Raw genomic sequence first — 24,760 nt, 5'->3', positions numbered from 1 at the left:
GAGTTTGGACGTTCACAAATTCACCATTGGTATATACTCGTGGCTCCGGGGTTCCAACGGAGGACTCCGGTGAGGTTGTTCGCAAAAACTCACGAGGAAGTTTAAGCATTCGATTAAAGTTGCATATCGACTTCTTGGCGAGATGATTCGACGTCGGGTTATGCCTCGCTGAGCATCGATTATGTGCCGAAGAATTTGTTCGTACACGACATTTGTACTACTTGCTATGTACTACTATATCCCGTGCAACACTAAACACAGATCATTGCGTGGCCCCTCGACTGAGTCATCGTGACTCCAAAAATGCCCCATTCATACATCGGCGATCAGTCCTTCTTCGGATAAGAATCCCAGATCCGATCCCTCTGGGAACTCGAGATCTTGCGTGGCCAGCATGGGCAGCACCAGAGAGAAACCATCGGCCGAAGTCGCTGAACCAGCTCTTTGTGGTTGTCTCGTCCGTCGAGGAATTGATATTGCGACATCGTCGTCCACTCAGGATTCGTGCGGTGGACCGGGGAGTAACGGATCTTCTCCGGTCGTTACTCGGTGGACTCCGCGATTACTGGGCCAGTCAAGGACCCGAGATTATTCCTTGACGGGAGACTCGGGGGATATGATTCGTGGATGCAGGGTTACTATTCCGAAGACCTTGACCATGGAGAAGATTGCCCATCGATCAGTGATCACTCTCATGAGGACCCTAGTGGTGGTGAATGCAACGAGGAGATCGAGAAACGTTGACAAGAGAAGCTTTCGGCTCGGTACCACAGTAGAGTACAGAGACAAGCGAGATGCGACTAACGTGCTGCACCAAATGTCACATTGCCAGAAGAACATTCCACCAGCCTCGAAAGGATAGCCACTCAGAAGGTACTGAGTCTATCGTCATGTCTTATAAACCCAAAACGGAAGGTTCTGGCTATACGTTGGCCAACCATTCAATCTACGAGACCGCATCCAGAAGCATTGTGATAAAAAGCACCGCCAACTGAACCCGTCTCTACATTATAGTGTTTGGTACTCAGATGATAATCATCGGCGATACCTGGGTTACTTTGCCATTGTTTTCCAGTCCAACCAAATCTGCTCGAGAGAGATATCATGAGCTGTTGAACTCCAGACGTATCCTAAAGGTTCGTGAGTGGTCGAATGGCGGGTCCTTTCTCGTACTAAGTGGAAGATTCTTCGTTTTTTCTCATCTCGAAATCCTTACAGCGTTCCTGTCCGGGGATGAGGTCTTTTTCCAACGACTGCTCTGCCAGAGCCCACAAGAGTTTCTATTCACACGCAAGGCGCTCATCACGGATCCTGCTAGCCTACTAATTAATCATTGCCGAAAATGCCAAGAGAGGGGGCAAGGATCATTGGGTCTAGCTAATTACTTACAGTCAACTGGCAGTGCTCGGTATAAATACTTTCGTTGATTGCCTCGAGGGATTGTCCTTCGATCAATAGCAACTACTACCCCGACGACTTATTCCAAGATACGGTAAGAATGGTCAAGCAAAATCGTAGAGACTAATTCAGAGAACCCTGCTGAAAGGGCCATTGGACCTGGTCTTGGGGCAGGGGAATCAGGTTGACTCTCTAGTGTCAGTCTTGCAGATGTTAAGTCTTCCTCGAAATAAAAAATGAAGAGTTATCCACCGACCTAAGTGCTATGCTGGCTTGCGGGGATTTTCCAAGTATCATTCATTAAATGACTACGGTGACCTCCCATTTAAAGAGAAAGAAAAGTGGTCGGTAATAGGATAGATAATAGGATAGGGGACAGACAGTATGGCTGACAAAGAGGCCGTGGGCACAAAAAGCGAGGCGAAAATTATAAGACAAATAAAAAGATTGAGCGACGCAGGGATCGAACCTGCAATCTCTTGAGCCGAAATCAAGCGCCTTACCATTAGGCCAGCCGCCCTGTAGATACAATAGACAGAAATTGGCCATATACCGCCTCTCCTATTTTTCTTAAAATAATCAACCTAATCTAATTACCTTCAAAGTGGTTCGGATACTTGGCGTTAAGGCTAGGAGTAAGGAAGGATGGCTCAATAACGAATGAGCGGAAAGTGAGAGGAATTTAAGGGTAAAGAGTCATATATTAATAGTAGTTCATAGATTAAGGTATCTCTGACTTTTATGTTCTTTATGATTTAGATCTTCAGGTCTTTTCTATTGATCTTCTTAATAGTGGAAAGTTAGAACTTAGAGTAATTTGAATATATTGACTAAAACTAGGAAAGATGACTAATAATATGGGCGGCTGGCCTAATGGTAAGGCGCTTGATTTCGGCTCAAGAGATTGCAGGTTCGATCCCTGCGTCGCTCAATCTTTTTTACTTAATCTTCTTAGGACATTCCATTACTTGAGTACTAGGCGATGCCAATCTTTTTGCTCAGAAGAAAGGGCAGGATTGCATTATGAGTAACCCGTTTCCTATAACTATGCCTACATTCCGTCTCAAGTAGATACTCGAGCAAAAATTGGAGTGTTAAGACTTCCTTCACTGAGTTAATAAAGGTTTTTATCGTTATTATATGGAGATTTATACTCTAGTATCTATTAGATTTATACGAACAAGAGATTCGAATGCTGGCCTGTCTCTTTTAGAGAATTGGTTATGTCTTTGCATAGCGAATATAAGGTTTGTGAATGGCTAACCTAATTAGCCTCCTGCCAGGGTCAACGACATCGGCCTTCACATTATGATGACTGGAATGACCCATCACGACTCAAAAATAAGAACAAGTCATTGGAAGGAAATCGGAGGCCAGCCTCCGTCATCGGGCTTTCTCCAAAAAGACTGACTCCTCCGGCCTGCGGCGAGTACCGATGCTGTCTCGGCAGTAGGACTGTAGTGGCTAGGCGGCAAAGGAGAGTCCACATTCAGCCTCTTCTCTGGGGGCCAGTAGGAACTTACTTCCTATTCTTCTTCAGAGACCTCTATCGTCTGTATTGTTATAGTCGTTGATGATTAATTTATACTAACCCGTCTCGACTCTGGGAGCATTGACTCTGGAACAATCCTCTGGACCGTCAAGGCCAGTGATAAGTGGTCACGGTCACTCTATCCAATTCCCTGCGACATAGCAGGAATCCCCCATGCAGACTGAGAATGCCATGGGCCATACAGGCGTTGGTGTCGACTATGGTGTGGACGGGATTCAACTTCGGATAAGGGGATCATTTGGTTATATGCATCTTTAACTACTTTACCATTCTTGCTTCTAGTTCAAGAATACCCTATATCCCCAGGTCTACGCTCCCTTCCAACATGCCCTCGATTAAGTACCTACCACGATCAATTCAACCCTCACTCAAACACACTTCCCCCCTCTCCCTCACAATAGCACGAAGTCCCAACGGAGCCATAATCCCACCCTATGAGAAGCCCAAATCAGTCAAACCGACCCTCCACACAAACCTCTCAAAGAACCAATGCACTCACCGAAGTCAATTTCAACTCATACCCCGGATCAACAATCCACTCAATCCTCCTCACCATCTCAAACAACAAAATCTTCATCTGCAACACGGCAAACCCCTGACCCAGACACTTCCGCGAATGCGCATTAAACGCAATAAAATGACACTGCGTCGTTTTCCTACGCATCGCACTCTGGATACTCTTTACATCACTGCCCCATCGTTCAGGGAGGAATTCTCTCGCATTGTCTCCCCATATATTCGGATCTGTGTGTACGCCAAAGGCATTCCATCCTACCCATGTATGATTGGAATGGAGATTTCCCCGCCGAGCACGGAGGTAGAGGTCGTTACGCGGTTGATTAGTTGTGAGACGGGGGGTATAAACGGAGTAGTTCGAGGATGACGGCGAATAAGTATGGGAGGGAGTTGACTAGGTCTGTTGAGGGGTTTGTGTCATGCGTTGCGAGGATCTCGGCTCGTAGTTTTTCTTGTACGGATGTGTTCGTGCCTAGGACCCAGAATGTAGAGTTGAGGAGTTGTTGGGCGTTTTCGTGTGCGGTGAGGAAGGTTACTTTGATGTTTGCGCGGTATTGCTCTTCCGTGATGCGTCCTTCTTTGAGGGCTCGGTCGAGGTAGTCGACTACTTGGTCGCCGTCGGGGGATTTAGTTTCCTGGTGTGGGCGTTGGCGGACTGTTTTGCAGAGGAGGTCACCGAATTCTTGCATGATGGCGAATGCTATCTTTCGTTGGCGGAAGATGAATGGGTATCGATCGAGATCGGGGAAGTTGAAGAAGAGCGGTTTGAAGAGGGTCTTTTTGATGATTGATTGGAGTTCTTCGAGGCGTTGGCCTGGTCTTTCTAAAGCCTGGGTAAGGTTATTAGCAGGGTAACCACCCATGACAATGACAGTGGGTGTGTATACCTCAAGATCGACACCCATAAAACAAATCCCCATACAACTCAACGCCCACCGTTGAATAATCGGATTCACAAGGAACCCTTTCTCACCTCCAATCCTCCACTGTTCTTCTAACAGAACATCCACAAACTTCCTCGACTTCTCCAGCAAAGGCCCCGACTCTGTAATCCTCCTCTGCAACCCAGGTTTCATAATAGCCGTAAACAACCTCCATGTCTCCCCATGGCTATTAATAATATTATCCCCCACCAACGCCGCAATAACACTCCAGGGGATCTTCTTCTGACTCCCCGCCTTGGCGTACACGTCTTCGTGTCGGAACATGTCCACCAGGAACTGCGGCCGCGTGGCGAGCACGTTCCAGCGTCCAGCGAACCAGATCTTCACGGCGCCGTATTTTTCAAGAGGTTGCCGAAGCCATCGGTCGTAGGTTTTGTCTTGGCCCATGTCGCTCCAGAGACCGAGGAGGGAGATGTAGATTGGTACCGTGGGGATGTTTTTGGGCATGGTGTTTGGGATCCGGGTGTACCAGTATAGGATGAGGAGGAGGGTGAGGAGGATGGCGAGAGTGAGGCGCACGCTGTTGAGCTCTGGGAACCATTCCATCGTATTGAATACACCTATTTGCAATGAAATGGGTATAAAAGGTACCATCAAAGCTGGAGACCTTCTCTAAAATGTGGCAACTCCCTAGCGCGCTATCAAGTTTGTAAAATGGTCGACTGTAAAGACCAATATACCCCGGCTATTGCCAGGACACATCTCTTAAGTATAACCTAGGATCAGACTCCACCAAAACTACTAATACACCACGGTGACTTTGCTGACTACCTCCGCTGCAAATCGATGAATCACAGTGCTAAACGGGGAGGAATGGGAGTACAAACCTCGGGCCTTATCCTAGGTAGGAGATATGCTGACGGTGCACTGCGTGCAGCTGAGTATCCGTTTGTGTAACTCTTTGAATAGGCTTATTGTCAGAGTATACTTGAGTGATTGGCTCATTGAAGCTGCTGGGGTTGGAGGTGTGTTGTCCGATGAGACGGTACTGTTTTCTAGTAGGCATATGGTATAGACTCGGAGATTCAATTGTGAGGAGCGTCCTCTTCAGAATGAGATTTGCGAAATTCCCGACTATAGAATTTGAGTTGTCGGATAATCAAATTCAGAGTCTTGTCTTTGAATAGGTAATGATACGCTTGTGTTCTCTGCGCATAGCTAGCTTCCTCGCCCTCTTATCCCTTACACACAAGCATCGAGTCTCTACAGCAAATATTCTCCGACTCAAAATTCAAAAAGAGGGTCCTGAAAGAAAATACCAATCTGACAATTGCCCGACAATAAATTATCCCGATTTCAAACATCTTGTCTCTTATCCCGGTCAGATATATATCGTCAACTCGTGGCCTCCGACATGCCAGAAATATATCATAGATAGCTCCACGTTTCCAGCCATAAATTGTTATACCCTTGAACGAGCTCATGGGTGTATTCTTTAGTATTTCAAGCTATGCTCCGCTCTTGCATAGGTATAAAGTGCGTCTAGCTACCGTAGTTATACCTAATGGGTTGGGGTTGACTAAAAATCTCGCCCGATCCGTCATACCCGGGCCGCGCTATATTGCGCTTTTCGGCGCTGATTTAGATATACTACTAAGCCCCCCTCGGTACGTTAGAAGCTATACTCTACAAGAATGAAAATAACAGTCACGACATATGTCTCATAAATGCGTTTGGTAGAGTAAGATACACGTCGCAAGGAATCAGGTCGTTACTGCAGAAAAAATGCAGCAGGGCTAAGAGAGACTGGGAATCATCAACTTTTGCTTGCATCCCCGGCAAAAAACGCCCACGGTTTCTCCTGAATATCCCCCCATCTGTAAGTCTCTCTCCCTTCATCATAAAGTCTCTATCTTCATCTGCAGTTCCATCTCCACCCCCTCCGCTTTCCCCCTTTTCCATCCCTGGGTATTGGCAATAAGGGAAAGCGGACCTCCGAAAAAAAAGAAAATGAAAAGAAGTTCCAAAAGGTCAACGCTTTTAAACGGTGTACTTGGCCTTGGCACGGGTGCTGCCGCTGTGTGCGCTATCGGTGTGACCGGAGAACTCGACGACATCCGCCTCCTTAAGACGGAGTACGTCCTTGAACCGATGACCGATCGACTCCAGTACCTCCTTACCCTGGGCGGGCGTGCGAGTAGCCTTGTCACCAGGGATACTCTTGCCAACGGTGCGGGTCCACAGACCGATACGGTAGAAGCCCTTGCGCACGTTCACGACCACACCCATGACCTCGTTGTCGCCGTCGCCCTCGAGGGTCTCGCCGATGGCGGAAAGTTGGGCGTGCAGCCACAGGTCGTCAATGGGGACGGACCGCTTGTCCTTGAATTGGTATGACCACTTGCCACCGTGCTTGTTCTGGGGGTCCTCCCACTCCGGTCGTACGCCCTTCTTGAAGAGGTGGTAGTCGGCCTTGAGGCCCAGCTCGGAGGTTGGCGTGATGTTGTTCTAAACGATGAAACCCGATTAGTATATGTAGAGCAGTCTTGGACGTTCATGGCGAAGTGTCCGATCGGGGGGGGGGGGGGGGGGGGTAATAGCACATACGTAGATGCCCCAGAATTCCTCGACGGAGCTGAATGTGACGACCTCCTTCAGCAGATCATTCCAGTTATCGCCCTAGATGAGATACAATCAGTACTTGATTCTGTTGGCCCTTAGACTCAGCGAATCTTACCTTTCCGGAGGGAGGCTTGGTGAACCAGAGGGTCCACTCGTGCATGAGCGGGTGCTTGACGTTGAAGTTCTCGGGGTTGTGGAAAACGGTGATCGCCTCATCGGACGAGGCAGCGACTGCGGGGGCGGCATTCTCATCGGTCACGGCGTGACCATTCTCTGCGACGTCCGCCATGGTGGGTGATGTTGGTTGGAGAGGAGAGCGTGAGAGAGGGAAAGATTTAAAGGGAGGCGGGAGGCTCGAGGCTTGACTGCGGAGGGGAAGATTTTCGGGTCCGGAAGGCGCAAGAAATCGGCGAGAGTTGACCGAGATGCGACAAGGACGGGAAGAGAGAGAGAGCACCGATCAGAAAGCGAGAGCTTAAGTCGGAAGGTGATATAGAATCTGCTCCAGGCAGAGAGGGTGGTGGAGCGTGGAGTGGGCGGCGACAAACGAAAAGGTCCCGCGGTGGAAGTTTTGAAGTTCGAGATGCGGCAACGCAAAAACTGCTTTGCCTCTTTGGGTCGGGCCGCGGGAGCCCTAACAGTAGGAGCAGTAGTGAATGGGGTGAATACTCTTGAACGACTAGTACTTGTCTTGCATTTAGATACTCTTTCTCTTTTTTCGAGTCTATTCAAATTATCCAGTTTAATTTCTCTCATGACTCGCTAGAAAAATTCCAAGTCCCAAAGCCCATAAAAGCAGAATGCCCCTTGTAGTACATAACCCAAAAGCAGTGTATATAGCCCTGATAAAAAAAAACACCCCCAAAATAGCGACCGTGGAATCCCTCTATAGTAAATGCCGATGGTATCGCCAAAATGAAAATAATAGACAAATGCAGTAGAAGATCGAGGACACGCAAGATCGTTTTTCTTTGTTCAAATCCCTCCAGTTGACCCGTTTATTCCTCGCCGCTGTTCATCAAGCTAAGGAAGCAGTTCCACCCTGCAGAGAGGTTAGCACTTCAATCGTCAAATCGTAGGTTCTCGAGTAAACACCTACCCAAGCTGACAATGTTAACCACCAACACACGGAGCTCCAGGGGCACAAAGGCAAAGTTGGCACCCTGGACAAACGGCCAGACCATCAGATTGGCCTTGTACGCGGGCGCAAAGGCAGTCTTCCACTTCTCAATCGGGTCACTACCCTCCATTATGGCCATCGAGGATAGGAAGCAGGTCAGTTGAATGGGCGCGAAGAACATCTGATCGGCCGCGACGCGAGCGACGGTGGTGGTCGCGGTGCCCTTGAGGACGACGTGGCGTTGGAGGATACCGAACCAAGTAGTGGCGACGGGACCGAAGACAGCTAGAGAAAGAGGAATGATTAGCGACTAGTATTTAGGGCGATCTTCAGGAATTCCAGTCGTACCTCCACCGTAGAGAGCCATGCGCCCGGTGCGAGCAAAGTCGTGCTTCTCCAGACCTCTCCGGTCAACGGCCTGCTGAGCTAGGACATCGCCGCTACCAAACAACACCTGCGTATGGGAGTTAGATCGGAGCGCATTGATTCGAATTGGAAAAGGACGGAGCTGGAGGAAGTGTAGGGAATGGAGGATCATACGGCGCTCGTGATGCTGGCTGTGAGGATAGGGTTCTTGGCCAACTTGCTCTGGTACCTGTAAATCAAATCGGTGAGCTATTGTTTCCCGCGGCCAAGGTCAAGGCAAGGAGGAGAGAGATAAGGAGCTTACCAGCGCAACATGGTGTTTGACTGTGTGTAGAGAGATGGGAGGAATAAATGGAAGAAGGACGAGAAAGCGAGTCAATTCGGTGGGAAAGAAGAAAAGACGTCAGAGGGTTGCGGGCAGGTTCAAACTTGTCGGAGGGGGGAAAGATCTCCATCTTTAAATTGCGGAGACGAGTTTTTTGGGACGGGGTTCGCTCGGCTTGGAAATTCACCCGCCTGGGGCGGCAAGGCCCAAACAGGATTTGGATTTCTTTTTTTGGGCTCATGTGATTCTTTTTTATTGATCGGTTTGTGATATCTCCGAATGCCTGGCCCTAGCGTAGAAGGAGTCGATACGTCTTGGAGATATCTATATTTCTATTTCTATATTCTATTATATTCTATATATGCAAGACTTGAATCTATGTACAGAGTACATACTCGGTATATAGTACAAATATCGATGAATATAATATTGACTCTGATGATTAGAGAGATAATTTATGAAACTATTTTCTACTATAATTACAGTATAACAGTAATCTAGGTATATACCCCTGTATTTATCCCCTTTTGTACACCGTAGAATAACTAGTCTTATATGTACATGTTGTCTGGACCCGAGACGGGGCCCTGGAATCGATCAGCTGACTCTGCCCCTGGAAAGCCTAAAGTGCACGTGCCATCTCCGTCATTCTTGAAGTTCCTCCCCCAATTCGGTCATTAGGGCTTAGGGCTACTTCTAGGGCTGCCACCACACCTCAAGTTAACCCAGCCCGCCCTCGCTTAGCCCACCCGAAATTTCGGCCAAACAAGTCCGTCCAGATCGAACCTCCGACGACCCCATCGACCCCCCTTTCGACAACCTCACCTGTCGCTCATACATACAACATGGCTGACGCTGCTCCCCGTGGACGTGGTGGTTTCGGTTCGCGCGGCGACCGTGGTGGTGACCGTGGCCGTGGTCGTCGTGGCCGTGGCCGCCGTGGTGGAAAGCAGGAGGAGAAGGAGTGGCAGCCCGTCACCAAGCTCGGTCGTCTCGTCAAGGCCGGCAAGATCACCAGCATGGAGCAGATCTACCTCCACTCTCTGCCCATCAAGGAGTACCAGATTGTGGACTTCTTCCTCCCCAAGCTGAAGGATGAGGTTATGAAGGTACGACAGACACCGGCATCACGAAACACACATTGGAGGAATTGGGAGGACAATCGCATTTTGAACGGGAAAGGATTTGCGCCCATGCGACAAGCACGAGTGCAATTGCTACACCTCGTTCAAAAATTTCGCGCAATTGAACCATTGACGGAAACACGTAAAAATTGATTCGAGACTCCAGTAACTAACATCTTTCTCTTCAACCACCTACAGATCAAGCCCGTCCAGAAGCAGACCCGTGCCGGTCAGCGTACCCGCTTCAAGGCCATCGTCCTCATCGGTGACGGCGAGGGTCACATCGGTCTCGGTATCAAGACCTCCAAGGAAGTCGCCACTGCCATCCGTGCCGCTATCACCATTGCCAAGCTGGCCGTCCTTCCCGTCCGCCGCGGTTACTGGGGTACCAACCTCGGTGAGCCTCACTCTCTGCCCGTCAAGCAGTCCGGCAAGTGTGGTTCCGTCGCTGTCCGTGTATGTATAATCCTGGGACCCCTTTTCGAATTTCAATGAATTCGGGAAATCTGCGTGAAATGCGCAAAATGATCAGGAATTGGAACTGACTTTGTTTTTCCAGCTCATTCCCGCTCCCCGCGGTACCGGTCTCGTTGCCTCCCCCGCCGTCAAGCGTCTGCTCCAGCTCGCCGGTGTCCAGGACGCCTACACCTCCTCTTCCGGCTCCACCAAGACCCTCGAGAACACCCTCAAGGCCACCTTCGTCGCTGTCGTCAACACCTACGGCTTCCTCACCCCCAACCTCTGGAAGGAGACCAAGCTCATCCGCTCCCCTCTTGAGGAGTTCGGTGACGTCCTGCGCCAGGGCAAGAAGTACTAGGTTATTGGGAATAATGCTAGCATGATTTAAAGTTTCAAAAATCTTCTTTTTCCTCCACCACAATCAAAACTCCCCATCTTCTTTCTCTCTCTCCCGGGCTGGCAGGATAAAAAACACAAAAAAGGGTGGCTTGCGGGTTGATTCCCCCGGGCTCCAGATGGATGTATTTATCACGGGAAAAAGGGTTAACAAAAATAGCAAATTCAGCCTTTCTACCAGTCCAACTGATGGTTTCTCGTGGTGATTTGGGATGCCTTATAGATTGTAGTACCCATCAGCGATTCTGATCTTGAATTAGCCGATTGAGGCTTAACGGAGATCTACCTAGTGTGTCCCCACATAGTACATAGCTTTATGCCGGTGGCAGGTGGAGTATACTTGCAGCCTCTTGAGTATGAGCCTCCATCTATACCCTTCATATACATACTACAGTAGTATACTGTACATGGCGGGATGCATGGCTCGAGGCTACCCCTCTTGATCAACGAAAGAACCAAGGGATTTAATCAAAGAATGGTTGAACTAGGATTTCCTCTAGACAAAGACAGAGCCATATAAAGAGGACTGGGTGCTTCCCTACGATCTTCCTACACCTCCTTCGTTTCATCTTAGTCTGCATGGAGATGTTGTTCTCTACCTCCATGGCTGTCATCAACATGAATCTATCCATGATATCACCTTGATTGTGTTCATAGTGTCATATTCGAATCTAAGACTTCCAGTTTCGTGGTGCAAAGTCAATGCCCAAGGCCGCGACCAAAAGAGGAAAGGCAGGTGCTGCAGCGTACCTTCTTTTTTCCCATCTCCTTCTCTCCCTCCTCTCCATATCTCCAAACCTCAGTTCTCAGTTCTCACTTCACTTCCATACTGGTGGTTTAATCCACACCCTACACCGTTCCTCCACAATGGAGGAGCATCCCGAACACTGGAGACACACCCTCATGGGATGGGATTTCTGGCAGGATGCAAAGCAGTACGAGGGCAAAATCAGCCAAGAGCTGGACATTGGTAAGGTAAACCACTAGTATGCGTTCACGACTCATGCTTGGATTATCATTCGTGACCCGTCCCGTCAATTCTGAAGAATACCATTAACTCTCTTTCAGCACTGGATCTCGATTTACCCAAACGCTTCCCATTCAATCTAGTCCCCGAGGAGACTCCCACAAAGAGACAGCGTCGTCTAAGTATGTCTGATGCAGGCAAAACTGGCCTCCGGCGTCACTCGTCCCTGTCGATGGGGACGTCTCGATTAAAGGCCAACGAGCGCCGTACACGATCTCCCTCCCCTCGCAAGTTGATGCCATCATCTATGAACCCGTTTACATCTCGTGGCTCGGCTCCCGTGACGCCTTCTGCGCTCCGACTTGGACGGTTATCGCCATTTAAACAACCGGACCTGCCTCCAGGTATCGTCGTTAAGACGCGTGAAGTGTCCCCTTCACCCGCTCCTCCGATTTCTCGCCATCCTACACCACCCGTCGACGACTTTGCAACTGCAGAGAAGCCGTTCATTGGCTTTTGTGGTGGTTTAACCTGGTCTGATCTCCCCCGGGCGAAGAAGAGCCTAGGCTTGGACCTGTTCTGGCCCTCCACCGAGGAAATAAACGAGATCGGCCGCCTGAATATCATTGAGCTGGAGCCACTGTGCCAGTTTCGTTTGTTACGCTCGCTGAAAATCACCGGCATGTTGCAGTCTTATCAAGCATTCATCTGGCAGGCTGCTTGGTTGAATCTTGGCCTCGAAGACTTGTCCCTGGAAATGGCGCTAGAGCCGGAGATTGACAGCACCATACACCGAGTACAGTGGAAAGCCATCAAAGACGGATGGATGGGAGATGGACAAGAAACACTCTGCCGAGCCGGTGTACCAGTAAGTTGTTATATTACCGCAAATAAAGAAGATACCTCGCTAATGTAGCTTCTTCAAGTGGAAGCCTCGGCGACGGGGCGTTAAACCCCGACATTGGCTGTGGTGAATACTTGGACAAGCACGGTATCGAAAAGGCCAAGATCCTGGCTATGACTAGGGGCCGGACATCTCAGCGCATCAGTGTCAAGCACTTGACTCTGTCAGGCTTTGTTGTGGACGCAGACCCCTTCGTGCATTGGTTCGATCCAGAACGACTGCAAAGCATCAAATTCAAGGGCCAGTGTCTCGACGCCGGATTCTGGCTGCCACAGTCTATGAAGAATGTTATCGTGCGGTACCCGAGGAAGATTGAGTTGGAGCCCGTTGCCGTCGGGATGGTCTCTGGCGATCCGCAGATGGAGTTGAAAATGGTGGACATTCAGGGCGGGTTGGATGTGGACCAGAGCTCATTCCCCGCCTCTGACGATGAAACCCGGGCCCTTTTGCATCTTATCAGCTGAAAGAAGAGTGGAAAGATGGTGTAGTCGGCGAATTGCTTCTAGCTTGATCTACCCTTGCATATTGCTAATAGGTGGTTATGATCTTACGACCCGATGATTTACGATATTGTATCCCGACACTTACTAAGATAAGTACGACAGCAGTTTTTAATGCATGTATTTTTAATGAGTGAATGGAGAATTAAAGAATCATGCTGCTACAATTAATACAAAATGTCCAATTTCCCAATGCCTCAGAGTAGAGGCGAAAGCACGAATCCAAGATGAAGGAATGGAAGCTCAATCCAAGAAGGTAGATGGGACTTTCAAAGCCCACCATTGGTAAATAGCCAACTCATACAGCCCCAAGGCATCGAGACTGCCAGTAGATCAATGTACTGACAGCCTGAGATTCAATTTACGCGCCATCTTCCTCGGTAATACGAATAGCGCCTTCGTTTCCAACGCCCGAGGACCAGAAACCGTCCACATAGAGAGTACTGGATCAGCGTGAGTAATGGTACCAACCATAAACTGTAAGTTATAAGTCACTTACATTCCCTGGGCACTGTCATGTGCCAGCAAAAGCCAATAACCCAAAAGACCCTGCGTAAAGATATCCTGAATCGCAAAAAGAACAGTCTCGACATCAACAGTGATCTTCAATGCGAGCGAACCCGCAGCGAGGGCACTAGTAGATACGATTAGCAATGTCTCCATAACATCACCAGGAAAAAAAAAAGAAAGGGGGAACACATACATCGGAAACAACCCAAAAGCACAAAACCCCAACCCGGAAAAAGCTCCAAAAAACCTCCTCGTCTGCACATCCTTATTCCTAACCGCCCGCTGCGCATGGAACCCCCCATGATGCAACATGACCAAATAAGCCACACAGCTAATCGTCAACCAAACCCATCTCTGTCCCGTATGCCCCGCAAAGCTACCCAACAGGCCCGCGGCTAGCATGACGAAATTGGCCGCTATCGCCGCGACCAGATGGCCGCCTGGTAGGCCGGAGATTAGGGCGAACGTTGTTAGCAGGAGGGGAGTGCAGAGGGCCCAGTTTAGGTAGCGCAGCCAGAGGATTTGGCGGTAGTAGTCGTCGGTGCTGTTGGGGACGTGTTTGTGGTGGAAGACGACGTGGGCGTGTTTGTAGGTTATTCCTTGGCCGGTGGAGAGGGCGAGATAGGTTATGAAGGAGAGGGTTGTTGTTAGGGATGTTAGGGTGTGGAAGACTCGTTTGGACTGTGGGTTGTTAGTGGTTTATTTTATTTATTTTTTAACGGGTGTCAGGGTTGGGGCTTAAGATTAAGCTTAAGCTTGAGATAAGATTTGAATCTGGGGAAGAGGGTCTGGGCGCTTTCTTACCAGTGGGGCGCGGGCGGCGAGACTGTAGAAGACTAGGGAGGATATGCCCATTAGGACGGTGACAACCCTAGGAAGAGTGATTAGTTAGATGATCGTGGAGAATACCAGGTTAATCTATAAATTAGAGTGGGTTCATACCAAAGAGTACGTTTCCCCGTATCATGGAGATCCTGGAAGAGCGGGACGCCGGGGATCACCGTGGGGATTGGAGCCACCGAAGTCGGCGTAGTGATTGGTAGCGTGGCCGTAACCTTGGGAAAGGTATCAAACTCGTTAGGAACCATCATCTTGAATGATTAAACCCCGTTGAAGATGAATGAAATAATAATAGATTGAAAATTAGGAAAGAAAAGTAGCAGACGAAGCTGTCTTAAAGATAAAGGCGGAGGAGGCGGAAATCAGGATTCCAGCTTCCAGATGACGGGGAAACGCTGTCGTCATCGCCACTGGAAGCAGGAAATGTCGTACGGATTGGGTTACATGTTGCTTTGAATTTTCATGTTACGGGGGATTATTAATAGGAGTTGTGGCTGGGAGTTGAGTTGTCATAATCATGTTTTATTGTTGGTTGGTTTGGGTTGTGCAGAATCAAGGAATGGTACACAGCAGGAAATGACTGACAGGCTATAGATCGTTCTGTAGATCGGATGTGGATGATCTACAAGTGGCTAGGTTTAAATCGCTGATTCAATGATAATACATTTTGTATGTAAAGAAATTATGCAAAGAGCTAGAGAGGAGTATAATACAAGAGAAGAAGCAGACTCGACAATCTCGCGTCACAGATGATCATCACAATTCATCATTCAGCCAACCTACGCCCCAGAACTTCAGCCTCTCAAAGCCTAGACAACAGGCGATGGAGCCGCATCAGCAGCAGCCTCCAGCTCGCTGACTACCAAATCACATCGATCGCAGATCTCATCGTTCGCCACCGGCTCCGGAATGGCATACCGCCAGCAACGGGCGCACTTGGAGGCTTGTGGCGCGTAGACGTACACTCGCCCCTTTTGTCCATCAGGGAGTTCGCAGTCGTCCTCGTACTGCCATTCAGCTTGGGCAATCTCGGCTGGAAGAGCATCGCTGGGGTCGGCTAGAGTGACGGACGACACCACAAATAGGTCTGGAAGCTCGGAAAGGTACTGGTGGAAGACCGTGCTGCTAGTCTGGGGAAGAACCAGGTGCACGAACGATTGCAGCGATGAGCCGAGTTGCTTCTTCCCGCGGGCCTGCTCCTGTAGGTTCTTGATGACTGAGTGAACGGCGACAACCTCATGATAACTGGTATTTAGGGCAGGATCCTGCCATTCGGTCGCCGGGGTGGTTGCGATACGTCGCAACGGGTGCTCACTCTGCGACCGGATCACCTCAGGGGTATGATCCCAGGTTTCCTCCACAAGGAGAGGAGTGATGGGGCCCAGCACTTCCTGGAGGTGGTGGTAGATGTAGTACAAGGTGGTTTGGGCAGCACGGCGGCTGGTGCTGTTCTCGCCCAGAGTATACAGTCTGTCCTTGATCGCCTCCATGTAAAAGGCAGAGAACTCGAGATTAGCCCAGCGGTTCATCGTGGCAACGGCCTTGTAGAACTCGAAATTGTCGCAAGCCTTTTGCGTGGAAAGAACCATGTCGGAGAGGTGCTTCAGCGCGATGCGGTCCACCTGCTGCAACTGCTCGTACGGGACAATGCATTCGGAACGGAAGTCGCCCAGTGCGCCAAGCAGCAGCTTGAAAGTAACACGGAACTTGTGTAGACTGGTGTGAACAGTCTGAAGCACTTGCTTTCCAATGACCACGTCGTGGGTGTAGTCGCTACTAGCAGCCCACAGGCGAATGGCATCGGGTCCCAGGGCATCATACGTTGGCGCTTGGTTCTCTGGCTGCTTCTTTCCCTTACCCTTTCGTGGCTTGAGAGGGGGCAGCAGAGTTCCATCCATGATGGTCTGAGGTGCAATAGTATTACCGATAGACTTGCTCATCTTACGTCCATTTTCATCAAGAGTGAATCCATGTGTGATGAGATTGCGGAAAGGAGCGCGAGTGGCATCGCTCTGACCCGAGGCGACCTGATGAGAAATGTATGTGAGAAGACCGGACTGGAACCAGCCACGGTGTTGGTCGGATCCTTCCAGGTAGACGTCAGCAATATGACTGCGGCCTTCAAGAGGGACATCAATCTCCGCCCAGCTGGTACCGCTGTCGAACCACACATCCATCGTATCAGTGCCTCGTCGGTAACCGGCCGAGTCATCCCGCAGAGAGGGGAGCACCCAAGCGGCGTCGTCAGCATCGTCAGTCCACCAAGCATCGATACCACGCTCTTCAATAGTTTTCATGATATGGGACACGCTTTCCTTGGTCAAGACAGCTTCACCGGTGGTCCGATGATAGATGGCAGGGATAGGCACACCCCAGGCACGCTGTCGCGAGATACACCATTCGCTGCGGTTCTTGACAAAGGTATTCAATCGATGCTTGCCAGCTTCCGGAACAAATCGAACATCCTCCAGGGCCTTGAGCGCGCTGCTGCGGATATCAGCCACATCGGCGAACCATTGCTCGGTGGCACGAATAATAATCGGCTGCTTGGACCGCCAGTCGTAAGGGTACTTGTGCTCATATTTGTGATGCGCGAGGAGATAACCGTGGGAGTTAACATATGCCAGTACAAGGTCATTACCTTCTCCCAACACTGGCTTGCCAGCGAGACGAGAGGGGTCATGCGGCATGGCTTTCTCCGTGAACCGACCTTCGTCGTTGACGGGGGCAAAGACCGGAATACCGCGAGCGAGACAGGCTTCATAGTCATCCATACCGTGGCCAGGTGCGCAGTGAACCAGTCCAGAGCCAGAATCCGCGGTGACAAAGTCTGCGGCGATGATTGGCTGAGGATCAGCGTCGGCGCCCTTGAGGATAGGCCGGTAGGTCGTCTTTTCAGCCAGCTCGGAGCCTAGGATCGAGGGTACAATGACGGAGAGCTCCTCCTTGAGCATGCTCTCAAGATATTCGAACCGAGATTGGGCGACCAGCAGGTTGCCATGGGTCTCGGACTGTACAATCACGTACTCCAGTTCTTTGTTCACGGCAATAGCGGCATTGGCAGGCAGGGTCCAGGGTGTAGTAGTCCAGATCACAGCACTCACACCATCCGACTTGAGTAAGGGGTCCGCAGATAGGTGTGATGGGATATTCACGAGTGGGAACTTGACTAGAGCCGCGGTGGAAACGTGGTCATCCTTGTACTCCAACTCAGCCTCTGCCAGTGCAGTGCCGGTAGAAGGCGACCAGTAGACAGGCTTGAACTTGCGATAGATGAGGCCATGGTCAACCATCTCTCGGAAGATCCCTAGTTGACGCATCTCGAACTGTCTGTCCATCGTCTTCCAATGGTTCTCCCAGTCGGCCATGACTCCAAATCCGCGGAAGCCTTTCATCTGCTCCTTGACAGTCTGTCGAGCCAGCTGGCGCGCAGACTTGCGGATCACAGCCGGACTAACTGATCCATCCATGACTCCCATATCACGTAGACCCTGGAGGGCCTTGAGCTCAATTGGCAAGCCATGGCAGTCCCAGCCCGGCACATACCGAACTTGTTTACCCCGACCCAATTGTACCCGGTTGATGATATCTTTTAGAATTTTATTGAGCGCATGTCCAATATGCAATTCGCCGTTCGCGTAGGGCGGTCCATCGTGGAGGACGAAGGGTTTATTGGCCGGTCGTTCGCGGCGCTGCCAGGCGTAGAGCTCATCGGTGGATCGCTTTAGGTATTTTGTCTGGTCGGCCGGCGACACTCGCGGGGGGAACGTCGACTTGGGGAGTTTTAGAGTCGACGTCCAGGACTTCGGGAGTAACCGCGCCTGTTTGTGCATCCTCCCTGCATCTCCCCTTTGGAAGTTTGAAGTCGTTACGGGAGATGCGAAGAATCGCGCGGAGGTTCGGTCGAGATGGGGATTGGGGGATTTACGGGTAATGACGAATGTTACAAGGAACTGCAATACAACTGGCATGAAAGATTGGTATTCTAGAAACGGGATGTTACATGCGATCTTAGATGTTTACAAACTTCCTAAAGAGAAACCCTAAAATTCATAGCTCATGGTCGCATCCTCAATTGCGTCTTCAATGTAAAAAAAAATGTCATATCCTATCCCAACGCCAAAAGTGATTGCATACCGAAGGACTCGGCTAATAAACCGTGAGGCAGCTCACCGCGCCGTTCTTCAATACCTCGAACAACAACCCTGGAAACCCAAAGAGTTCAGTATTGCCTAGTCCGCCATCATGTCCGTCGGGGCCGTTTCGCTGTCCTCGGGCTGTGGTCTCTTCCCACCCACCGAGGAACTCGACACTGCTCTCAGGACTGTCACCCCAGCCGCGGTTCAGAACCATTGGCCGTTGCATGACTCGCTGCTCTTCCGGGCTGGCATTCGAGCCCTTCCAAACATCGTGCAATCGCTTAGAAATGTCATCGTAGGAGGACTCGGAGGTTAAACCGTCATCGGACTGGTCAAGGTGTATGGTCCACCGACTGCGACGATGACGGTTGAACGGGTATGATCCTGGTACATTTCCATGCAAAATGATCTTCGTTACGGTCAGTTGTGGTAGAGAAGGCTGAGAAGAGGGCTCTGGAATCCCTGATTGAGGGAATGCAGGCCCTGGGGTTGTTGGATAAGAAATGAATGCATCGAATCCATGATGAAAGTAGTTGAAGAAACATTCGGCAGGCAGTGAGGTTGGATCACTGATGCTATTTGGAGATATTTCCTCATCCGAGTCATCAGTTACGCTGTTATTGGAGGAGTGGTCAGTATCTGGAATCTCGATTCCTGTCCCAGGCGATGGACTCATATGCAGAGGATCCCCCGTGCCACCACTGCCCGTTGCGCGGTGGATCGATATCCGCCGGTCATGTTTACGGTAGATGGCATCGGGAGGACCGAACTCGGCAATCATATCCTGAGGGGTGGTCTCCCCCAGGATGATCTGTGCTGGTGGATTATTCCGTCGCTCTACTTCTAACCTCCCGGCACCCAGAATATGGAACTCTTCGACTTCGTCAGCAAATGCGTCGCGAGTCTTGCTGACCACGGCAGAGGAGCGCGGATACTGGGGCTGCTGAGTGAACAACTTGGCGCGAACCTCGGGCCATGAAGACCCTTGGAAAATGGCCATGGATGTTGCTGGCAGTGCAGCGGAGGATGAAAGTAGTGCTACAAAGTCACACGAGTCGGACCATGCGGAATGTTGAAGAGGGAATGAGAACGATACACCTGGGTATGATAGTACATATGTGCCGTATTGTGACTGATTCTCGGCTGGCTCGATGTATTCGCCTGGATAGGAGGGCCCGAAGAGGCGGTTGTAGACATGCCGAAAGCCGGGACCTTGAGAGGTGGTGGAGGACGCTTCGGTCGACTTAGCCCCCTTCAGCACATCCTGATTCTTATATACCAAACTGCTCCGCGAGAAGTCTAACACCTCGATCAAACGTAATCTCTGGTCGGGTCCGTCGAACCGTAATCGCAAGCCGTTGGCAGGCAACTTCAAGATGACAGGGTTGCGAAGAGGGTCCGTCGAGGAATATGCTAGGTCGATCTCGGGGTATGTTTGGGGGTGAGACTTGACGCGAGTCAGGACGTTGTGTAGAGAGGCACCGAGTGCTGCGCAACGATTAGCTACCTTGTCCACAGCCTTATAGGTCAAGGACTTGGGGGAGGGAAACATGCTGATGAAGCCTAGGCCCTTGCCTGGGAAAATCTGAACCGGTGCCGATCGGGCGGTCATCGTGGCTGCAGTGCGCTTGTTCTCCAAATCATCGAGGGGCCAGATGAAAGGAGGAGACAAAGTAAGGGAGTCACCGATAAGAAGCCCGCGGGGGATATGCGATGACGCCAGTCATGTGAGAGGGGAGCATGACTGAGGGGAGGTCACGTGTGATCATCGCTTTATCAGCTTATCGCAACTGACCAGCACTCTTCAGACGGAGTGTATAATCAATGTCAAATAGAAAGTACCAATATTGAGGCAAAAATCCGAATACCTTTATAGTCTCAACCTATAAATAAAAAAGTTGTTTATCTGCGTAATTCAAAATTAAAGAAAGCGGTTTTGCTTGTCAAGGTGAGTGCTTGTACTGGATGGGGCGGCGTCCAAGACGGGACGGTCACGTGGGGTTTGTTTATGTTTTGCCCAAAGGGATCCATCCGCCCGCATCCTCGTTTCTGCACTTACACTTGCGACCCATCGGCAACCCGATTTTGATGCACTAATCTTCTTCCACTCCCTCTTCGACCTTGAAGGAGATTTATTGCTGCCCACATTATTGCAAGCCCCTCTCAATATGCCCGCCCCAGGACGGGCTACCTCTGCCATCCCCGCTGCCGCCAGGCGGACGGGTTTGCGCCAACCGACTCGACGAGCCGGCTCCACAGCCCCCGATCGACAGGCATCGCCAGCAGTTTTTGCGAAACCAGCCGCCTCCTCAATTGCACGTGTACAAAAGCCGAGTGTCGATCAAGCTAGCACAATCAACAAGAGAAAGGATAGGGAATTCGAACGAGAGATCAACGAGGATACAAGCATCCACGTGGTGGTGCGCTGCCGGGGGCGTAATGAGCGTGAAATCAAGGAAAACAGTGGCGTTGTTCTCTCCACGGAAGGCGTGAGTGGAAAGAACTTGGATTTATCGATGGGACCCAATGCGCTTTCGAATAAGACATATGCTTTCGACAAAGTCTTTTCACCAGCAGCGGATCAGACCATTGTGTACGAGGAGGTGGTGCTTCCAATCGTGAATGAGGTGAGTTGAGCAGATTCCGTCCTTGAAATTGTTCAAGCTGACTCGGACCAAAGATGCTCGCCGGATACAACTGCACGATTTTCGCATATGGTCAAACAGGAACCGGAAAAACATACACCATGTCTGGAGACATGACCGATACTCTGGGGATACTATCAGACGATGCAGGCATTATCCCGCGCACACTTTATTCGCTCTTCCACAAACTCGAAGACACGGAAAGCACTGTCAAATGCTCTTTCATCGAGCTGTACAACGAGGAGCTTCGTGATCTCCTTGCCGCCGATGACAACACGAAACTCAAGATCTATGAGAATGAGAAGAAGGGCCACCTTGGCACACTAGTTCAAGGAATGGAGGAAACATATATCGACTCGGCATCAACTGGTATCAAGCTGCTACAGATGGGCAGCCACAAGCGCCAGGTGGCCGCGACAAAATGCAACGACCTAAGTTCGCGTAGTCATACAGTCTTCACGGTAACGGTTCTCACCAAGCGCACCACCGAGTCTGGCGAGGACTATGTCAGCTCTGGTAAACTCAACTTGGTGGACTTGGCTGGTAGCGAGAACATTGGACGAAGTGGTGCCGAGAATAAACGAGCAACCGAGGCTGGCTTGATCAACAAGAGTTTGCTGACTCTTGGTCGAGTTATTAATGCTCTGGTGGACAAGAGCTCGCACATCCCGTACCGGGAGTCGAAGCTGACCAGGCTCCTGCAAGATTCTCTGGGTGGCCGCACGAAGACATGCATTATCGCGACAGTATCTCCCGCAAAGACCAACCTAGAGGAGACAATCTCGACACTCGACTATGCTTTCCGAGCCAAGAACATCCGCAACAAACCACAGATCAATTCCATGGTGTCGAAAAACAAGCTGCTGCGTGAGATTGGAATGGAAATTGAGAAGCTCAAGAGTGAGCTCATTGCCACGCGCCACCGTAATGGTGTTTACATGACCCCGGATGCGTACGAGGAGATTACCACGGAAAGCGAATCCCGGCGAATTGTCAACGAGGAACAACGAGCCAAGATCGAGTCTATGGAATCGAGTCTGCGACACAAGGTCCAGGAGCTATTTTCTCTGACGGCCAATTTCAACACGTTGAAGCAGGACAACGAGAACACCCAGGCCAAGCTCAAGAGCACGCGAGGTATCCTTGAGCAAACGGAATCCAGCCTCAAGAATACTTCGGAGAAGCTGGATGAAGAGACCGTTCTGAGAAAAGCTCACCAAGCTACAGAAAACATTCTTCGTGATATTGGCGCAGGTCTGCTGTCGAGCTTGGATCATACTGTCGAGGATATCAATGGGCTGCACGCCAAAATTGAGCGAAAGGATGACCTGGAGCTTGAAAACCGTCAGACCTGGGAGGCATCCACTGGTGAGGTGTCTGATGTCACTCAACAGATTGATGCGCGCATGGAAAACTTCCAGGCTCAACATGCGGAGCTTCTGGAGACCATGTCCAACAGGATTCACCAATTTATCGGTGACGAGCTCAATGCTGTCCAATCTACTCGGTCTCAAGTTCAGCAGTTTGCATCATCTTTCGACAAGGTCGAAGCCGATGCGAAGAAGCAAACTTCGAGTGCGCACGACGAAATGAACGAGGTTCTCGAAGAGATCAAGGTTCTCCGTGAGGATGTCAAGACTAAGGTTGGTGAAGGCTTGAACGGCCTTTCAGCGGCAGCTGCACGAATCTCAAAAGAAGTCATTGGCGAGTTCTCAGAATTTCACTCCCAGCTTCACTCATCATACAGCACCCTGGGCAAAGACTTCAAGTCCATGTTCGAGAACATGGCATCGCATCTGGACCAGCAAAAGGTGGAGATCAACAAGCTGCGACTCGAGCTTCAAGAAGCAAACCGCCAGTCGGTAGAGGCCAACCGCAAGGCCTCTTCCAACCTTGCTCAGATTATGGAAGAAGAGCAGGCCAATGCCCAGGCGGAGCGGGAAACCTTGATGTCGCAGATTCGGCACCTACTCGAGGAGTCTAATCAACGACAGTCTGCTCGCCTCAAGAGCAAGTACGAATCTGTTCGCACTGATATTTCGGCGTCCGGTGATTCCCTGGAGCAAGCCACCGCGCAATATGACCGGCACATCGACGAATGGATCTTTAAGGAAGAGCAATTCGCCAAGGACGTGACGGCATCCCGGGATGAGATTCGAACTAAGATGCAGAACGACTGGGAGGTAAGTTCTACACTGCATCGTTATATTTGAGGAAGCGGAACTAACTATAGTAGAACTTTGATCAACGCAATGCGTCAATTCAGCGGGCCACCGAGTCGGTACACCAGGAGACTGTGCGGATTGTGGATGCTCAGATGAGCGACATGAGCAAGCAAATGGAAGCTCTAGATGACTTTGTCGCCAAGGCTCGGTCTCATAATGGCCGCTTCCACGAGGCACAGCTTGGTAGTCTGGATGCCATGGCCACTAATGGTCGGGACTCGCGCACAGCCATTCAGGAACAGCTTGATGGCCTCCATGGACGTGTAAGCGAGCTTCAGGAGGATGTCGACATGCATACCGAACATCTCGAGCAGGCGGCTGCTCCTCTTCTTGAGGAGATCCGCCAGCCACTCTCTGAGCTGCGCGACAACGTCCAGAGCCACCCCATGAAGGAGTATCTTCCAACCGGGGCAACTCCCAAGAAGCGAAAGTATGAGTACAGCACGGATCTACCTCGCACTGAGTCACACGAGGGAATTCGTTCTCGGCACCGGACTTCCAAGCAATTCACAGCTCTTCCCTTCAGCGAAGAGGCTCAACCAGCTCCCATTCCCAGCTCCCCGGTCTCTTCGCCATCCAAAGGTTTCGTTTATAGCGACGCCGCGGAAGAGGTAGGGACTCATCCTTCGTCCTCCGGAATCAATTCTTCCAACACTGGCCTTAGGGAAGTCGATTTAAACGTCGCCAAACAACACGCGCACGATACTGATGACGACAATGTGCCCGTCGGCAACCCTGAAATTACTGCACCCGCGCCTCCCATGGACCTGGAGGAAACCCCCGATATGGAAGAACCGGAGCAGCCACCTTTGAAGCGTCGCCGCTCTGCCTCCAGCCATCCCCCCGTTGAGACCAAGCTGCCTCAGAAGATGCTGTCCAAGAAGATGGCCGGCATGATGGAGGGCCGAGAGAATGTGCCCCCATCTGCTATTGGCGGCGGACGCAGATATAGGAGTCGCAACGCGGAATAAGTTTGTGCTCACCTTGCATCACTTATGTCTTTCTTTCACCTCTCTTCATGTTCTCTTTGTTTTTTTCTTGTTTCACTGTCGAGTTTAACATCTTGATACCCAATGTCGCTGGTCTTTTCCCTTTCGGGACCGGAGTTTCTGGCTGAGAAAACCGTGTGGGAGTGTCATTCACTTTTTTTGCTTCTTTTGTTTGGATAGATTGGAGTGTCCATAAACTAGAGGATAGCGTCCTTCATCCGGTGTTTTTGTGTTTCGATATTACTTCTATCATGGCATTCTTCGTGTGCCAGGGCCACA

General features: G+C 50.5%; 9 protein-coding genes across 9 annotated transcripts; 3 read left to right on the top strand and 6 right to left on the bottom strand.

The window, feature by feature from the left end:
- Positions 1-3,307: 3,307 nt before the first annotated feature.
- On the bottom strand, positions 3,308-4,956 carry xanG (cytochrome P450 monooxygenase xanG; the record flags this gene model as incomplete). The annotated part of the gene is made up of 3 exons (XM_056693047.1): positions 3,308-3,382; positions 3,450-3,860; positions 3,925-4,956. 3 exons carry the CDS (start codon positions 4,954-4,956, stop codon positions 3,308-3,310), a joined length of 1,518 nt encoding a protein of 505 aa, XP_056559776.1.
- Positions 4,957-6,390: 1,434 nt separating this feature from the next.
- Positions 6,391-7,261, bottom strand: N7496_000115 (eukaryotic translation initiation factor 4E; the record flags this gene model as incomplete). The annotated part of the gene is made up of 3 exons (XM_056693046.1): positions 6,391-6,858; positions 6,958-7,029; positions 7,088-7,261. 3 exons carry the CDS (start codon positions 7,259-7,261, stop codon positions 6,391-6,393), a joined length of 714 nt encoding a protein of 237 aa, XP_056559775.1.
- Positions 7,262-7,970: 709 nt separating this feature from the next.
- On the bottom strand, positions 7,971-8,773 carry N7496_000114 (Mpv17/PMP22 family protein; the record flags this gene model as incomplete). The annotated part of the gene is made up of 5 exons (XM_056693045.1): positions 7,971-8,014; positions 8,072-8,377; positions 8,441-8,546; positions 8,633-8,687; positions 8,763-8,773. The coding sequence occupies 5 exons, from the start codon at positions 8,771-8,773 to the stop codon at positions 7,971-7,973; spliced, it is 522 nt and encodes a 173-aa protein (XP_056559774.1).
- An 855-nt stretch (positions 8,774-9,628) lies between these two features.
- On the top strand, positions 9,629-10,724 carry N7496_000113 (40S ribosomal protein uS5; the record flags this gene model as incomplete). Its single annotated transcript, XM_056693044.1, has 3 exons — positions 9,629-9,892; positions 10,106-10,363; positions 10,467-10,724. 3 exons carry the CDS (start codon positions 9,629-9,631, stop codon positions 10,722-10,724), a joined length of 780 nt encoding a protein of 259 aa, XP_056559773.1.
- Positions 10,725-11,629: 905 nt separating this feature from the next.
- Positions 11,630-13,097, top strand: N7496_000112 (uncharacterized protein; the record flags this gene model as incomplete). The annotated part of the gene is made up of 3 exons (XM_056693043.1): positions 11,630-11,732; positions 11,831-12,589; positions 12,646-13,097. The coding sequence occupies 3 exons, from the start codon at positions 11,630-11,632 to the stop codon at positions 13,095-13,097; spliced, it is 1,314 nt and encodes a 437-aa protein (XP_056559772.1).
- A 397-nt stretch (positions 13,098-13,494) lies between these two features.
- On the bottom strand, positions 13,495-14,734 carry N7496_000111 (opsin family protein; the record flags this gene model as incomplete). Its single annotated transcript, XM_056693042.1, has 5 exons — positions 13,495-13,576; positions 13,633-13,767; positions 13,837-14,324; positions 14,448-14,514; positions 14,586-14,734. 5 exons carry the CDS (start codon positions 14,732-14,734, stop codon positions 13,495-13,497), a joined length of 921 nt encoding a protein of 306 aa, XP_056559771.1.
- Positions 14,735-15,292: 558 nt separating this feature from the next.
- Positions 15,293-18,316, bottom strand: N7496_000110 (isoleucine--tRNA ligase ISM1; the record flags this gene model as incomplete). The annotated part of the gene is made up of 1 exon (XM_056693041.1): positions 15,293-18,316. The coding sequence occupies one exon, from the start codon at positions 18,314-18,316 to the stop codon at positions 15,293-15,295; it is 3,024 nt and encodes a 1,007-aa protein (XP_056559770.1).
- A 316-nt stretch (positions 18,317-18,632) lies between these two features.
- N7496_000109 (UPF0183 domain protein) lies at positions 18,633-20,234 on the bottom strand (the record flags this gene model as incomplete). Its single annotated transcript, XM_056693040.1, has 1 exon — positions 18,633-20,234. One exon carries the CDS (start codon positions 20,232-20,234, stop codon positions 18,633-18,635), a length of 1,602 nt encoding a protein of 533 aa, XP_056559769.1.
- A 556-nt stretch (positions 20,235-20,790) lies between these two features.
- N7496_000108 (putative kinesin family protein (BimC)) lies at positions 20,791-24,463 on the top strand (the record flags this gene model as incomplete). The annotated part of the gene is made up of 3 exons (XM_056693039.1): positions 20,791-21,249; positions 21,303-23,450; positions 23,504-24,463. The coding sequence occupies 3 exons, from the start codon at positions 20,791-20,793 to the stop codon at positions 24,461-24,463; spliced, it is 3,567 nt and encodes a 1,188-aa protein (XP_056559768.1).
- Positions 24,464-24,760: the final 297 nt, after the last annotated feature.

This window comes from Penicillium cataractarum (assembly GCF_028827025.1).
Source record: "Penicillium cataractarum strain IBT 29864 chromosome Unknown utg000001l, whole genome shotgun sequence".
NCBI lineage: Eukaryota > Fungi > Ascomycota > Eurotiomycetes > Eurotiales > Aspergillaceae > Penicillium > Penicillium cataractarum.
The sequence above is the reverse complement of the archived record's forward strand: the minus strand, read 5'-3'. Positions and strand labels throughout refer to the sequence as shown.